At 44.1% G+C, this 18,026-nt stretch overlaps 1 protein-coding gene across 10 annotated transcripts; it reads right to left on the reverse strand.

The window, feature by feature from the left end:
- Window positions 1–27: 27 nt before the first annotated feature.
- On the reverse strand, window positions 28–17,875 carry ift88 (intraflagellar transport 88 homolog). Of its 10 annotated transcripts, XM_031583185.2 has the most exons (32): window positions 17,617–17,875; window positions 17,072–17,210; window positions 16,927–16,989; window positions 16,729–16,788; window positions 16,084–16,140; window positions 15,828–15,891; window positions 15,611–15,680; window positions 15,364–15,454; window positions 14,780–14,884; window positions 14,583–14,685; window positions 14,298–14,412; window positions 13,946–14,177; window positions 13,726–13,796; window positions 13,081–13,167; window positions 12,462–12,561; window positions 11,927–11,932; window positions 11,518–11,604; window positions 11,140–11,326; window positions 10,578–10,686; window positions 10,105–10,255; window positions 8,520–8,635; window positions 8,245–8,297; window positions 8,063–8,128; window positions 7,836–7,942; window positions 6,192–6,252; window positions 5,977–6,018; window positions 5,167–5,184; window positions 4,835–4,876; window positions 4,417–4,434; window positions 3,631–3,678; window positions 1,935–2,048; window positions 28–654 (listed from the first exon to the last, which is right to left on the reverse strand). In XM_031583185.2, exons 2-32 carry the CDS (start codon window positions 17,153–17,155, stop codon window positions 533–535), a joined length of 2,649 nt encoding a protein of 882 aa, XP_031439045.1. In that variant the 5' UTR covers window positions 17,156–17,210; window positions 17,617–17,875; the 3' UTR covers window positions 28–532. The 10 variants fall into 10 exon arrangements, with proteins under 10 accessions (XP_031439045.1, XP_031439061.1, XP_031439068.1 ...); XM_031583201.2 differs by lacking the exon at window positions 5,977–6,018; XM_031583208.2 differs by lacking the exons at window positions 4,417–4,434; window positions 4,835–4,876; window positions 5,167–5,184; window positions 5,977–6,018.
- Window positions 17,876–18,026: the final 151 nt, after the last annotated feature.

Here is an 18,026-nt window from a genome sequence, read left to right on the forward strand (position 1 = left end):
CACAAAAGATTACAAAATTAAAGTATATAAAACTGAGTTAAATATTTATTTCCATTTGATATATATATAAGCATTTACATTCTCATTAAGTACACTCTTCAAGACTATCAAAATATAAATATTCAAAAGTAAGGAATGGAATAGTACCGCAATACATTCACTTTTTTCTTTTTCTTCCTTGAGTGAAATGATCAGTCCAGGCGAATTGGAAAGGACATGTAGTGAAGTGCCAATGGTCTGGTGTCAGTGTTTCACAAAAAAAGAGACATGGAAAACTGAAGGAAAAGTGATAACCGTGCCTGTGGGTCGCACATGGAATAGCTTTTATCCGGGCTCACTGCGGAATGCCAGAGTTGGCAGGCCAACACACTCTTCCTCCGCTTTCCACTCACACGCAGTTGCTGCTGTGGAATGCTGAGCAGCAATGGGACAGTTCTGATGTTTGGGGGAGGGGGGGGGAGATTCTTGGTCAAATATTTCATAGTGAACTGAGGACTGAATTAAAATGAAAGTCAAGTTGTAGAATGTAAGGCTATTCTGGTAAAAGGTCATCTCCTAGTTCTTCATCAGCAAACTCGTCTTCCTCGATGCATTTCTTTGCTGCTGTCTTTGGTCTCTCCATCTGAGGTCCCAGTGTGTCAACGTAGGATGCATCTGAGAATATTAGTTTAGTTTAGTTTAGTTTAGACAAGGCCAGTGCATAAAAAGGTGTGACAATGAAATGATACAGTAGATAAGACATGATAAAAGATATACAACAAATTGAAATACATTTCTAGAGATCATGTGCTTACTGATCTTTTGCAATACTTCCTAACATTTACAAAAGTCCGCTCCATCCTTGATGTGAAAAAATTGTCGGTCACATGATACAAAATAACTTGGGTTCATTAAGTCTGAGTGTTTGGGAATGTTGTAAGTTATGACCATAGATATTCCCTCCAATACTGTGGTTATGACAGGCTCTAAACCTTGCGTACAGCAATGCAATGTCCCAGCATAGAAAAGCCACCTTATGCATGCAGAAAGTATAACCTCAACATAATGTCATCATACATCAAATAAGTGAAGAATATTATGAGGGATACAGCACACCCCAGCAAAGAAGGGGAGGGGGGGGGGGCTGTAAACCGTCAGAGAACAGGGGTTTCTCTCCCTCAGATTGCGGACTCAAGGGCCACCACACAGCACTACCTCACTCCCTCTCTCATTCGTCTCGTGCTCCACAGGGAGACAGAGTGACAGGGCCTGAGCTGGGAGGAGATGGCTGTATTTCAGGGGCTCAGGAGAGGCTCAGAGCACTGAGTGGTGACAGACAGGCAGATACTGTGCGGGGTCTCTCCAAGTCCCTAGTCTGGCCTGCTCACGTGTGTCTGCCTCACTGGAGGTGTTGGGTGGTGTTGTGATGGATCGGAGGGATTATTAATGGCATTTGCAGACACAGTTTAAGAGTGGGAGCGGCGTGAGGGGAGGAGAGGAAAGGGAGAAGGGGGAATCTCTTTCTCTAATGGACCTTCCAGAGAGGGAGAATCCTCTACCAGGGAATAGAGAGTAAAGCTGTCACAGGTGGGGAATATGGCAAACAGAGCCAGTCAGACAGAAGCCACGGAACCCCACCAGAAACACACAGAATTGTGACAACTGCATTCATTGCATGTAAATAATGTTAAACTGTAATATATATATATATATATATACATATATATATATACACACATACATACATACATACATACATACATACATACATACATACATACATACATACATACATACATATATATATATATATATATATATATATAAAAACTAGTGTAACAAATCACAACATTCCACTCTTAGAGAGTGACTCCTTTTTTTGGCTTGGAGTCAAAAAGCTAAATCAGCTCAGAAAATCTTTTATAAGAGAAGATGCCAAGAATGAGTCCACTCACCTATGTCTCGCTGGGCGCTGGCCTCGTACGGTTCGTTGGAGCCTGGCAGTGCCCTCAGCTTGGCACTCAGCCTCTCGCTGCGGGTGCTGGTGCCCTGGCCACTGTGGCTGCTGTCTGTCATGAGAGAACACCAGTGTGAAACATTAAAGAATGCGCCACTCACTGACCTACACTTGTGCATTTACTTTTTTGCTTGATAAATTAAGCATGTTATAATTAACTGTTTAATTAACTGTACTATAATGAACTATATTGTATGTATATTTTCAGTATTGCAATAAAGATATATTGTGTCTATTGTATTTGCATAGAGTACCTACGTCAGATAGATTTATAGCTAGATTGTACCTCTTAGATGTACTTTTATACACACATACACACGTGTGCAGGACCTGTTAAGCATCTTCCAAGTCATACAAGAACCCACATGGTGTAATTGATGTTAGGTAATAACTGAACCCATCTGGTTTCCTGTCTCAAGAAAAAACTGCAGGCCTGAAAATGACCACTTGATCTGCTCTCCTGACTGCTGGGAACACCTCCTCCTCCTAATGAGCTGCAGGAGGACGGCGTGGCGAGGCCAACATCTCTCTCTCAGGCAGGGAGTAGCCGTCGCCTGGCTCTGCTTAGCGTCCTGGCTCAGAATGACCCCAGCACCGAGAGGCAGACGTGGCACTCAAGCCCCTTGCGTATGGTCGCCACGTAACCATAGCGATAGTGGAAGATTCTCAGAACTGGAAACGATCCCTTCTTCCTTTTCCTCAATCTCATTCTTTCCACCAGCTGACCCTGACCCCTTCAGAAGGCCCCCCTGTTCCATAAAACTACATCTGCTTCCAGGCCAGAAAACTGTGGCTGACTTTCGTCTCTCTAGCACATTTATAATGATGCGAAAGCAGATATTTCAAACATGCACTCCCCCAGCATTGTGTCAATAAACCCCTTGGCAGTCGTCTGAATGTTCTTCTCCCCTGCTACAAGTACAAAATAGAATGTTTCAGGTGGGAGGAACTTCACACTCGTGTGAAAACCGTATATTCCTTGTAAATAATAAGTCTTCTGTGAGAGCTTAAGGGTGGAGTGAAAGCAGCATCTGCTGAGCTCCACTGACACACACACACACACACACACACACACACACACACACACACACACACACACACACACACACACACACACACACACACACACACACACACACACACACACACACACACACACACACACACACACACGATCCAGACCGTACTCAAACACCTGAGAGCGTCCGTCAGCTCTGTTCCTGCTCGCTGCAGCCACAGCACACATTCTGGCTGGAGCCTGCAGGCTGCTGGGAAAAAAGGGGTCCGTTTGTGGCGAGCAGCGCCTAGCAGCAGCTCGACAGAATGCGCTCAGGAATCTGACAGTTTGGCATTCAGTGTAGATCACGCTGTTACTTTGGAAGGGCCTCGTCTTATGTAGTGCTGTTTGGACAGGACTCACAACGCGCAATATTTTCCAGAATACACACTTTTTCCACAGACAGAAAAATAAATAAATACAAATCTGCAGTTCATACCTTATCACACAATGTCCAGACTTATACACTAGTTTGACCCTCTGTGTTAATGATGTGTTTTTGCGTGAGCAGGGGCCAAAAGACCCCAGTTACTTTACAGAGAGAGGTGAGTGGTGGAGAGAGCAGTCAGGTACGTACCTCTGGCCTGCTCCAGCACGGGGCTGTGCTTAGCCTCAGAGTGAGGGGCTGCAGAGCCGCAGAGGGGCAGCAGAAGGAGGAGAACAGAGAAGGAGCAGAAGGAGGAGAACAGAGAAGGCTCAGTGGAGCGAAACAGAGCAGGAGAGACCAGGGAGAGAGACCAGGGGGACGGAACAGAGCAGGAGAGACCAGGGGGACGGACGGTTCATGAGAAAATCATGAGGGTGAATGGGAAGAGATGGCAAGATGGGTGGAAAAGTTTTAGAGCTGTAGTTTTTTGTTTGTCATTAAAGATTTTAAACACGTAAGCGATATCTGCAAATCGGCTTTGCAAAAGGTTCGCCAAAAAAAGTGTTTGGGATAAGAATCGCTGACTGCAACTTTAAGGCATAATCTTGACGTAATTCTGAAGACATGATTAACAGCTAGGGTTTAACAATATTCCTGTGAACTCCACCCATCTTGTTTTTCTGTTCCTGGAATTTTGTTACATGGGTTTACATTTCTAAACAACAAAACAAACACCTAATTAAAACCACCTGATACACAAAAAACACATTTAGTCGGTCTCACAGATAATGCAGAACATCATGTCGCTATTCCAACAATATTACATAATTCATGGCCTAGAGGAACTTTCTTCACATCAAAAACTACAAATTGCACCATTAAGACTTTCCATAAAAAGAGATCGTCTGGGTTTCTGAGCTGAGGATCTGTACAGACCAGTGATTGCTCATAAGAAAACGTTCCCTGATGTTCTACCCGCTATACTGCATCTCTCACCTGTTCTCATGTCCATGTCTGTGATCCATAAGGGAGACAACCGCAAAAACATTACGATTAGAGCCACACACACACACACACACACACACACACACACACACACACACACACACACACACACACACACACACACACACACACACACACACAAGAGTAGTCAACAACCTCAAAGCAGCAGAGTGGTAGCCTGCTCTAATTGATCTTGATTCAACACTATGTGCAGCTGTTGGCTTTATCACACCACAACAAGGCCGATTCTACCATAAACTGAAACTACGACGTGGCGTGTGCTGTGCATCTACTCTACACTAATGCAAACTCTGAAGGCTCTATGCATCTCCGAGGAAAATCTATGGTCTTAATCTATCTATTGTAAAATCTAATCTATATAAAATGTATTCATCTTCAGGCCTCCTACCAGGCACTCTCTTAGGGGGAGTGTGGACCAGACTGGAAGAGGCTGCAGCTCCACACCGGGAGTCCAGAGAGATGAGGTGGATACAGGAGGAGACACAGGAGAACAGGATGAGACGCACAGCGAAAGACAAGAGAACAGAATGAGACGCACAGTGAAAGACAATAACTGATACTGTTGAAAGGTGAAGTGAAAGGTTACCAAGTGAAGGATCAACAGTGAAAGGATGGAGTGTGTGCACGACTGTGTATGTGTCTGTGTGTGTCTCTCTCTGTGTGTGTGTGTGTGTGTGTGTGTGTGTAGCCGACTATCTCTTCCTGATCTGCATCTCTCACCTGGTCTAACCTCGAAATCTGAAATAAAAACACAAAGATAGTGAAATTATTGCCGGGCCTCTAAAATAAAGCATTGAAGACGTCAGGGTGCTTAGCTACTCTGGTCTGACCCTGTTCACTACGATGGCAGTCTAACCTTATATTAGCAAAACACGCTCAAGCAGTGCTGCAGTTAAAGGAACAGTCAGGATTCTTTTCAACTTATTCTCTGCCTCCCGCACCTCTAGCATTCTGTTAATTCCTACAAAAAATCATCAACTGGAATAGGCAAAAATGTCTCAATTCAAAACACATGTAGAAGGGAAAGCAATTGGCAAGCAGGCAGACACAAGATTGAAAAGAATCCAGGGAATTCTTTAACAGTTTGACTGCAGCTCATCAACGTCTGTGGTTTCTGTCAGGGACTGTTAAAAAGCTGAGGCTAGTTGGTATACTGTTCACAGCATCACAGTCTACTCTAGGCCCTGGAGGGTTTAGCAATGCTTTCCATAGGCCACACATAGTCGACACTTTCACTCATCACTCGCTTTGTTGCTTGTCATAACAAACACTTCTCACTGGCCATGAAACGTCGGTTAGGTCCTCAAACACAGGTTACCAACCTACACTGAAGTGCTAAGAGGAGAATTCACAGACAGACAGACAGGCTAATCGTTCCCCCCAGGACTCAGCAGGGCTCTGAATGCTAATGCTAAACCGTGCTAGGCTATGGGTCTGAATGCTAGCGCTAAATGGTGCTGGGGAATGGAGATGAATGCTAACGCTAAATGGTTCGAAGGTATGGGTTTAGATGGGTAAGGCGAGCCATACCACTGGAGCTCTTAGGTGGAGTGCGAAGGGGTTGTGTGTTGACTGCTTTCACCGTGAGCGAAAAGGTTGGGGGAGGGGGAGACAAAATTAGCATTAGCGCAAGCAAGTCCAGCCCAGGGGAACGATCATGGGCATGGTGTTGAGAGTGTGTGGAAGTAGTGAGGTCTCGGATGTTTGGATGACGGAGGGAGTCCGAGTGGACGGGCCAGACTTACCACTGCCAGCACTGCCCTCTCTACGGCCACGAGCGCTGCTCTCTCGCCCCGACTTCACCCTCTGAGAGAGAAAGAGAGACAGAGAGAGAGAGAGAAAAAGAAAGAAAGAGAGGGAAAGGAAAAAGAGGGACAAAGAGAGAGTGTGGTTTAACACTTGTTTATTAAACCAGTATTCAAACCTTTGAGAAAGAGTGAGAGAGAGAGAGAAACTTCATATGATTAAACATGCGCATTGTCACTCAACAAACGACCGCAAAACAGAGGGATTAGAACATGATTGACTGCTCTAGTCCCGACTTGACACTCTCAAAGACAGAAAGAGAGAGAGAGAGAGAGAGAGACAGAGAGAGAGAGTAGCAAGAGAAACTTCATATGAATAAATATACACTATGTGATCCAACAACAAAAGAGAGCGCTGGAGGGATAGGAACATGATAGATAGACTGCCCAAATCCCATGGGTGACATGGAGGAGTGTGCAGTGACTGATGGGTAAACATCAGTCTGACGCTCTGTATGAACAACACAGTGACCCCTCACCCTAATGGACAGACCCTGTCTACTACCCCCTCAACTTCACGTCAGACAAATACGCCTGGAGACGGTGTGTGTGTGTGTGTGTGTGTGTGTGTGTGGGGGGGGGGGGGGGGGGGGAGAGATATGTAAGGGGATTAGGGAGATATCCTCAAGATTGGTTTGTTGGCGTCCTTATGATTGTAAGTTGCCATGGTGAAAAAAACACAAGCAAAAACCCCAGATACTGATGTTGACTTCTGATGACGTCAGCAGAGACACAGACAGCCAAATGAAAGAGAATGAAAGAGAGAGAGAGAGGGAGGGAGAGAAAGAGAGAAAGATGGAGAAAGTCTGGAAGACAAATCCTCTTAATTTCTGATTCCAAGAACATCTCTGGGCTGATTTAGGAACAGCTGTTCTTCATTCTCTTTAAACAGACTTCACCCCACTCTTTACCCATTGCTCTGCTTGACATCATCTCTCACACACACTCTTTCTCTCTCTCTCTCTCTCCCTCACTTCCTTCCTCCCTTCTTCCAAAAAGTCCCTTTTCTCTGTCCCAAGGCAGAGGTCCATGCCTCAGACCATATGCTCTGGACACACAGCTCTCTCTGAGGGGTTATTAGAGAGCCACCCAGCGCTTTATGATGCTGTAGACCACGGTCTGCTGAAACAGCATGCAGTAAGATGCAGTGTGGTTCTATCTAGTGCCACAGAGCACAGTGTGCTGGCATGGTGAGGTGTGAGCTGTGTGGTGTGTAGATGGGAATCAGATGCTGCACAGTACTGTCTGATGAAACCGAGATGTGTACTCCGGTTTGGTACCGTGGAGCAATGCAGGGGAACATGGTGTACCATCATCCCAGGACGTTCTGGTCATGTACCAGCCCTACAAGTAATGGAAGGCTGGGGAATGGGAGACAGGATCACCCCCACTCCTGCCCTTCATTCCCCTGACCCCTTATCCAGGGCCTTATTTTCCACTGTAATTCTTCCATAACAATGTTAATTCTAGACAGAAATTTAGAGACATTAGCATTACTGACTATTATCGAATAAACTGTTGAACCTGTGCCATCTTGTAACCGTGAACATAAGGGTGAGTCTGTGGGACAGGCAGGGTGTCTACCTGTTCTCTGATCTCCTTCATCTTCTCCACCTTCTTGAGCTTGGTGGCGTACTCCTGCACCTCCTTGAGCCCCATGTCAGTGCACAGCCTCACCAGGAAACGCAGGCCTGAGGGAAGTCACACACACACACACACACACACACACACACACACACACACATCAGTTTAACTCAGTCTTACTAAAATCCTATAATTTTTGTGTCAAGAAGTAAAATCAGACCCATTACATTCAACATTCTCTGGAAAGTTCCGATGGATGTCTTTGTAGGTGTCCAGCGCCTTCTGGTAATTCCCTGTTGGTTGAAAACAGGAATCATGTCACGTTAATACATTATTCACCACAGAGGAACACTACTTCTTAAGTATTCCCACCACTCCTTAAGTATTCCCACCACAGTAAAAGTCCTACCGCTTCTCCTGTAGCAGCTGGCTACCATGAGCTGCCACTTCACCTGTGTGGGCCTGTAGATAAAGAGGATTTACACAATCCTGTCATGAAACTCCGTATAAGGTCAGCAATGAAGTCAAATAAACCAGAGTGCAGCATAAATCACCAGAATACAGTAGTCTTAATGTACCATTTACCAGTACTAGAGTCGTTTTTTTTACCATTACCTATGGCAAACTGGGGGCCATTTGTTTCGAAAACACATTAAACAAAAAGGGATGAGTGTTTGTTCTTACTGAATGAGAGTGGCTCGCTCAAAGTACTGAATGGCCTTCTCACAAAACTGGGTGTCAATGTAGTATGCTCCCAGCCATTCAATGACGTCAATATTGGAGGGGAAATATCTGAAGGACTGAAACAAATTCATATTTATGTTAACATTCTCCAAAGTTTTCCCCCATCTATCTATCTATCTATATATATATATATATATATAAATTCTGTCGTATATTAGGTGATTGTTGCAAAAAATGTTCTCAGTTGACTTGAGTAACTTTGAGCAAGTTGATTAACAGTGCACTTTGAACCGCCCCCACACAGGTGATCGGGAGCAGTACCAGCAGAGAAAGGAAGACTGGGCCAGTGTCCCCCTCACCTCATACCCTCAATTCATTTCCATAAACAACTGTAAATCCTCCACCTCCCCAGTCACCCACGGTGTTCCCCAAGGTTCCGTGCTTGGTCCCCTCCTCTTCATCGTTTACATCCTTCCCCTTGGACAAATCATCCGTCGCCACGGTCTCGACTTCCACAGCTACGCTGAAGACACCCAACTCTACCTCTCTTCTAAGACCATCACCTCAGTCACTCACTCCACTCTCACCATCTGCCTTGCTGATATAAAATCTTGGATGCAACTAAATTTTCTCAAACTCAACTGCAATAAATCTGAAATACTCATTATCGGCCCTAAACACCTCACCCTCTCAGCCCAGACTTTCTCCCTCAACGTTGACGGCTCCACCATCACCCCCTCCACCCAGGTCTGTAACCTTGGTATCATCTTAAATCCCACCCTCTCTTTCTTACCCCACGCCAATCACATCACCAAAACCGCCTTCTTCCACCTCAAGAACATTACACGCCTCCGGCCCTCTCTGTCCTTTGCCACCACCCAAACTCTAATTCATGCCCTCATAACCTCCAGACTGGACTACTGCAACAGCATCCTATATGGCTCTCCAAACACTGTCCTCAATAAACTCCAATATGTCCAAAACTCTGCCGCTCGTCTGCTCACCTCCACCCGCCGCTATGAACACATCACCCCGGTCCTCCGAAACCTCCACTGGCTCCCGGTCAAACACAGGATTAACTTCCAAATACTACTCACCACCTTCAAAGCCCTAAATAACCTGGCCCCTTCCTACCTTTCTGACCTCCTCCCCCTCCACGCCCCTACCTGTTGCCTCAGGTCCGCCGGCACAAACACTCTTAAAACCATCAGGACTAAGCGCCGGATCTGGGGTGACAGGGCCTTTTCTGCTGCTGCACCCTCCCTCTGGAATGACCTCCCTCTCCCCATCCGTCTGGCTCCCAACATAGCACTATTTAAACAATCCCTCAAAACTCACCTTTTCAACCTCGCCTTCACCTGAACATCCCCTGCTCCCTCCCCTCCACTAATAGACTTATATGTTAGCTTTTCTTTCTATAATGTTCTGTTTGTCTGTTTTGTTCGATCCTTTGTCTTTATATTTGACTGTTATCTTGTTTTGCTTGTCCTCACACTTGTAAAGCGACTTTGGCTATAAAAAAATGAATTATTATTATTATTATTATTATAGTAGTACTGGAAGGCTGGGCCAGTGTCCCCCTCACCTCATAGTAGTACTGGAAGGCCTGGGACTTGTCCCCCTCAGTGTCGTAGAGCTCCCCCAGCTTTGCCAGCACCTGGGGGTCAGTGGGCGTGACGCTGATCAGCTGCATCAGCCAATCAATGGCCTGGTGGGGGTCCTCCAGCATCTCATAGCTGACATTGGTTAAGGAGAGAACCACAGCACTGCCAAAGCTGACTAACTCATGCCAAATTCAAAGAGAAAATAACCCTAGAGAAGAAAGAAGTAACCCTACTTTAAATGTAATGCTTCAATGTTTGTTTGTCAAGGCTGAGGCATGCATAACTAAGATAATACCAAAGCTCACATCTCTGATCTTGCATTGGTTCCCCCAAAATCTGAGGAGGACATCATTGGTATATAGTGTTAAAGTCGACATGTGACTGTGTGCTACACTACCGTGAGCCTTGACCATTGGGTTTAGTGTCTATTTGAGGGCTTTACTGTAAAGGATACAGACAGGCCAGCTGGAACATGACCTGGGCGCAGTTCCTCAGGATGGCGTGGAGCTTCAGGAAGCAGTCCAGGGCTTCGTCCAGCCGCCCCAGCTTCTTATAGGTCAGACCTGATGGGGGCAAGGGTCAGTAATCACAGCGCTCATCAGTACCAAAATAACGAAGGAAAAACTAAATATCTGCATCTTTTTGAATGAGAATGTACTTGGCGGAGTGATGGGTTCCGATATGTGATGTAACAATTATCACAACGTTCAATCATTCATTCATTCATTCATACGTTTCATTCAACTATACCATTCTGAATTACAACAGCTAAAAGAATACATTCTTTTAAATAATATATGTGTTTGTGTGTTTTAGTATGTGATGTAAAAGAAGCAATAATTATTCCAATTCAAATCAAATCAATAAGTAACCCTTCTTAGATGAGTAAACATTGTATAGCTTGTGTAAAAACATTTGTGTGTGCAACTCATGTAGTTCCGGAATGAGTCGTAGCTAATCTGTGTCATCCGGTCCTTCAGGCCCCCATGTGACCCGTGTCCAGTACAGCGACTGACCCAAGTTGTAGAGCCCCTCGGTGCAGGACGAGTCGTTGCGCAGAGCCTCTTTGAAGAACTCTCCAGCCTTCTCGTAGTCTTGCCTCACGAACACGGTGTTGCCCTTGTTGATGAGCGCGGCCGGGTTGTAGCGGTCAGCACTCATGGCCATGTCGGCGTAGCGGTCAGCCAGGTCAAAGTCCTTCTCCTGGTAGGGTCGTAGGTCGGAGAGGGATGGGAGAAGGGGCTCAGTGAATCGGGAGACACTCCCAAAGGCTTAATATCTATATCTATGCTTCATAATCTATAACGATCTTGTCTGTACAGTGAAACCCAACAGTGGGCTCTGTACCATGACAACCAAATAAGGCCACAGCAGCTGGAGTCTGCCGTTCTTACCAGGAAGTAGAGGAAGGAGAGGTTGGTGGCGGCGGCACTCTTGACCCGGCTGTCCTTCTTCTCAAAGGTCTTCAGAGTCTCCACAGCCTGATTTGACAAATCCACATTATTACAGCTATGCCACGTGACATGGAGAACATGGTGAGGAACCCGTAATTCATGTAAGGCGTAAATGGTAGGTGTAGGGACATGAGTGATAATGCATTTTATCTTCCAGTACATTTATTAGAATGTATCTTGCATTCAGACTTAAAAAAAATAAAAAATAAATAAATAAAAAAATCCCATTCAACTATCTAGTCTCTGAACTAAAACCCACTACCGTCTAAAGCAGGCAAACTACTGCAGTCGCAGATACTGTCAACAGTAAATCCATGCACAACCACACGGACATGCAAGATGCACATACCTCCTCCTCAAGAGCCATGCAGATGGACAGACAGTGGAGAAAGGAAAAGAAAAGAAAAAAAAAAAAAACAGGACCAGTGAACACGCAGGAAGGGACAGACAACAAAGGGGGGAGAGCAGGAAATAACTCACTGGCAATCAGTCGAAAGAAAATAACGAGGGAAGACAAAAAAAAAAAAAGGACAAGAAGTACCAGTAACAAGAAAGTAACAAAAGAGTGTAACAGAGAATAAGAACGCACATCTGACCGTCACAAAGTGAGTCCACACTCTTAGCAAAGGAGAGGTTATTCATGGGCTCTTCAACAAACTAAAACTGTTCCGCATGAAAAACCAGGTTCTTTGTACTATCATTGATTTTTCAGAGATGAAAGCATTTTATACATCTAGTGGCCCAAATGACTCCCATCTCAAGAGTCCATCAAAACAAGCCAAAGAACCTCGGCGTACGCTGGATCACACCCTTCAGCCTAAGAACAAGACTAACAAGATCATGCATCTCTGTGACGGTCCTGGTCCTGGTCCTTGGTGTCTCACCTGGTTGAAGTCCCTCTGCCTCAGGTAGGTGATGGCTTTGTTGATCTCCAGGTCGTTGGCCAGCTCCACATACTGAGAGCTCTTCACCATGTCCACACACCTGAGAGGGAAACAGCCAGCAGGCACAGACTCATGGGGTCGTCCAGAGAAACAACAGAAAGGGTTACAACCCAACTACTGTGGATACACCTGTAGATACAATAAACTAATTGACCAAACTAATGTTCAACTATGTCCACTAGAAAAGGGTCAGACTCAAGGGGCTACAACTGCTAAAAAGGTGTAATATGTATTGTTTGATGTTGGAAAATATATTTTGAAATATAAAAAAAATATATGTATATTTACAGATTACATAAAACAATGGAATTCTGGGTTTTTATCGTTCCTTCAGAATTATGCAGTTGTGTGCTCTTCTTGAAATTTTTGACAAAAAATACGTAATATTGCACCTTTAGACTATAATCCCAATAACTCCAGCACCAACAGGGTCATGAGTTTAAACTACAATGAGGCAAGGTGTTTGCTACCTGACTGCCCACTTGTCCTTGTGACTGAGCTTAATTATTGCAAAAGGTGCTCCACAGCACCCTCTGCTGGGGATGTTACACACACTCACCAGTCAAACCCAGCAGCAAAGCTGTTCTCAATGGCAGGGGCAATGAGCTTCGCTGATGTCATGATGTACTTCTCCGCCAGTGATTTTCTGTAAAAGAGAACAGTGGCCATGATTTAGATCTCTTACATTTTGCCATCATGTGTCATGTAAATGTAAATAGGAAGGAAAACTGTAACAAATCAATCTGCCTACAGGTACAGAAGTTAACCTCAGGACTACCAGTGTGTTCTAGTTTACAGCCTCACTTCACCTCAAAGTTTAAATGGTATATTACCTTTTAGAGCCAATCAAGATTATGTTTATGACTGGTACCACAGGAACAACACATGGAGATATATTCAGTGTTCAGTGCAGTGGCCAAAAGATTTTGCCGACCAATGCATAAACTCACTGACTGACTTTTGAACCTATAAAACACTTCAGCCCATGAGAACAAATAACTTGATGTATGAGTAGCCATGCTTCTTGTCTTCATCCGCTAGCAAGTGGCGGCGGTGGTGGTGGTTTTGCCTATGCTATACGAGCCTCAAGCCCCTCGTACTCATGTGTCAATATATACTCACACCTAGCGATGAATCTGCCAGAGGACACCGTCCTAGCCCCAGAGTCTACACACCTATGAACCCATACAGTGTGTGTGAATACCTATCTCTCTCCATTTGATGAAGCGGGTCGTTTTTTATGGCCTCAATCACCATGTTGGTGTGAGGGTCCTCCTGCACAAATCACACATAATGGGTTCATGAGATGGGGGTCATACTTTACAACAACAACAAATATCATCATCAACAACAACAACAACAACAGGGGTTTCAATAGGTGCCTGCAGGCATTATAATGTACACCGTTAAACTGCATTGCTCACACTGGCTGGGATGTATTTGTCTTCGTCGTCGATGCCGAGGGGGGCGCTGATGAGCTTCTGGAAGGACTTCTTCATGCGGTCGCGGTCCCCGATGGCGTAGTAGCAGAGGATGAGGTTGAAGCCGGACTTGATGTTGGGGCACTCGCTCATGATGTGCTCAAAGGAGGTGATGGCGTCCGAGTACTGGCCCATCTTTACGAACACGACGCCGATGTTCTGCATGATCTTTATCCTGCAAACACAAAGGGGGAATGATGATGAGGAGGATGATGATGATGATGATGATGATGATGATGATGATGATGCCTAGGAGAATGAGCAGAAATCGACAGAAGCAGAAAACCGGTCCTGCCTCATCTCCTTGTGGGCGTTGGATATCTGATCCAAAGCCATACGGTAGAATTTGATGGCTTTTGGGTAGTTCTTCTGCTTGAAGTAAATGTTCGCCATGTTTACTTTCAAACGTCCTGTTTGGAGGGGGAGAAACGAGGAGACAAAGCATTCATAAATTAGCAAATTAAATCTATTAGGCATCTTGAGCATTTAAAATTGTAGTAATTTATCAAGGTAGAATAATCTCACGTTAACAAACAATCATCATATCTAAATTATTTGAGCATGAAAACCTTTACATCACCTGCATTACTAAACATCTTATTCTTCACAATGACAGAGTAAGTGTTCAAAGCCTCTTGAAACATGTCATTGTTGGCGTACTGGTTGGCTAAATTAAACAGCACCTGTGTAGAGATCACAGACATTGTCAGCATTTTTCGACTCCAAGTTTTTTTCTGATCTATTGTGACCCCAGACAGGAAGCACTTCAAAACTCACAGAGTAGGTGAGGTCCAGATTGATATGGTCAGCGGTTCCGGTCTGCTCTCGCTGTCTCACCAGAACTCTCTCCTTTCTTCCAGCTTCCTTGGCTTTCTCCAGAGACTACATACACACAAGACACAAGGGTGTGTTAACTTTGGTGCACTTCAGAGTTCAGAGTGGGGTATATTTAAAATATAAAAAAAATAAAAAAATAAATAAATAAAAATTAAGGTCTTGCTGAATGTGTAATATTTTTGACCAGACACTTTATTTCCTTCCTAACACTAAGTGTAGATATAACAGTGTAACCGCTCAGCAGCAGCCATATTGGATGAGATCTCTAGCAAAACAGTGGCCAGCTGTGGTAATAGTTTGTATCTTCTCCCACTGCGTGCTTTTGATGTGGAGCTTGCATAAATGTTTTGGGCTTTTCTTGGAATTATTTGTAAACATCGCCTTGTTTTCGAGTTTGAGGTGGAGATATTCAGACCTTCAGACCTCGTGAAAAGCTTCCGGAAATACCTGAAATATATATATATATTTTAAATACGGACATGAGGACATAACCTGCGACCCAAGAGGACACCCTTCTGACTCACCAGCTGTAGGTCCCCCCGACTGTAAGCCATGCAGCTCTCCTCAATCAGATCATTCACCTTCTTCTCAAGGATCTTGATCTTCTCCTCTGGGCTGAAACATCAAAAGCAGACGGGATATTGTTTTCATCAAATGGACTGTGAGAACACAGTTGACCACTCTATGAAACTCATATCAGTATATATATATATAATACAAGTAGCAACTCTTAAAGTGAAGTGCAAAAAAAAATATTTTTGAAAAGCTTACGAGTCTTCCATTTTTGCCTCTAGCGCAGGGGCAGGGCCCTTTGACTGGCCCAGTGGATCAAAGGTTGAACCTGAGAAAATAGAAATGAAATACAATCAGCACTGATTTATACTGACAAGTAACTACACTGGTGTAACACAGGCATTGAGACCAACTGGTAATTCAAAATGAGAATTGCTAATGGAAAGACTATTTGGAGTCATCTGTCTGTCTCTACCTCTGGTCAAAGCAGAGGAGTATCCCGCTGCCCTTACTGCAGTCATAGGTCGAGCTGCCCCATCCTGCATGCAAAGACAGAACAAAAAACACATGAGTTAAAACACCATAGGGGTTTCTTCTTGTCTTCCATATAACCTTCATGCAAACACTGATTCTAACAAGTCACTCATTATAACAGATTGGTTGTTACTATATTTATGAGGTGAATTTTTCCTGTCAGGAGTATTTCAGGAGAGACAGCGAGGGGTTCTCACCTGCACAGCACCAGTCATCGGCCGACCCATGGACGAGCTCATCTGAGTCCTGGCCTGCTAGCATCACGTAGAAGGAACAATTACATGTGAGATAAAATGAACATAATAACACACATTGATTAACGCAATCAACGAGTGAACAGACAGACAGATAAATGGTGTGCATAGTGTTGTCGAATTAATTAACTCCCCCTTCATCTCATCTCATCTCCTCTCTCCTCAAAGTGAACAGAACATTACTAGTTTCCTCACCTTCAAAAGCCTTCCGCCCTGACTGCTCTCTACCTGAGTGTGTGAAAACAGCAAACACACTGAAAGCTCACATCAACTTCTGAACTTAGCCATTACTATCGACACTTCATCTAAGACTTTTAACTGGGGATATTACACTGTCGTCAGTGTGCAAGATTCTCCCTTGTACGTCGCTTTTGACAAAAGCGTCTGCTAAATTACTAAATGTAAATGTAATGTAAACATGAACACACACTTATGAGACAATATGACAGATATTGCCAGTGGTGATCCAAATACAAAGTCATTTTCACATGCTCTTTAAATGGGTGTCTCTTGAAAGATGTTGTATTGGAGCATGCAGAGTGATGAGTTTAGAGTAGCTCAGTGATGCTAGTATGGTGACATTCTCACCCCGTAAGAGGTCCCCACAGGCCGGGCTCCAATAGCTGTGCCAGGGAACTTGGCAGTCATCTGGGGCAATAAAACAGGTATGGAAGAATCATGACAAGCAAACCCGTTAGGCTAATATTCTATGATTCATACTGAAATATTCAAACGGAGCAAGAAATTATATTTCGTGCAGTAACACAAAAACTAAAATCTACTCACTGGTGGTCTTCGCCCATGGCTAGTTCTGACAGCTTGCTGGAACCCAATGTCATTATCAAGCTCCTTCAAAGATAATAGTTATTAGTCAGTAAGTACCGTAAACTGCACAAATTGCAAAGCTATGTCAAATCGGTCTTGTGTTTACCTCGTTATCAAATGTTGGGTTGTAATCATTATAGCCCGAGTACAGGTCATCTTCATTTTCTGCAGCGAGATGAACGTTCTCCATGGTTTTCTATGCACTCTCACCGATAAATATTCTGTACCATGCACCTGGGAAACAACTACAATGCACAAAGAACAACTAAGTTGGTTAACGTTATTTAATCAACCAAGTTGTTTAACGTTACTATAGCTACATGTACTGAAAGATACATAGCAACAAATGTTCCAACGAACATCAACCATGCGTGCCAACTCAATGAATAGCATGAAATGTTTTTCAAACATTCAGTTAAATCAAGATAATTATCGCTAGCCATCGTTTTCCACTTATCATTACAGCTAGATTACGAGGCTAAGTATGCTAGCAAGATAAATGGGAATGCTCGTAAAAATCTGCACAATAACAGTTCTCTCAGAAAAACAGAGGCTGCTTTTCACACATTACAATTAAAATAAATACAGAGGACAAAAAGTTAATAAGCTAAAACAATGTAGGCGCCTTATAACGGTCTTAAAGCAACTTACCTGTGTCCCTAGACCCTTGGCTAGTTCGCTAAATCCTGTCGGGACTACTAGACACCAAACAAGACGCAACATTGAATGGGCGGGTGTATTTACTCCAACTTTGTGGTTGGTCTAATGTTTACTCAATTATTCTTCTCGCAATGCTATTGGTTAAACTGACTACTTTCGCCGTTGCTACGATACCTAGCTGCAGAGCACCTTTCCTAACAGTGATGCAAGTAAGAAATCAAACGAGTTACATCGAATGTTATAGATGGCTCTAACACGAACTACACGAACTAGCTACAAAACTAACTGATTCTACTCCAAATTGAGTCAGATACGTTGCAAATTCTTCGTCTACCATATAAAACAATATTCAGATGTTGAGCTTCATATTGACCACTACAGGACACCGTCCATATACATCC

Source organism: Clupea harengus, chromosome 2 (genome assembly GCF_900700415.2).
Source record: "Clupea harengus chromosome 2, Ch_v2.0.2, whole genome shotgun sequence".
Classification (NCBI taxonomy): domain Eukaryota; kingdom Metazoa; phylum Chordata; class Actinopteri; order Clupeiformes; family Clupeidae; genus Clupea; species Clupea harengus.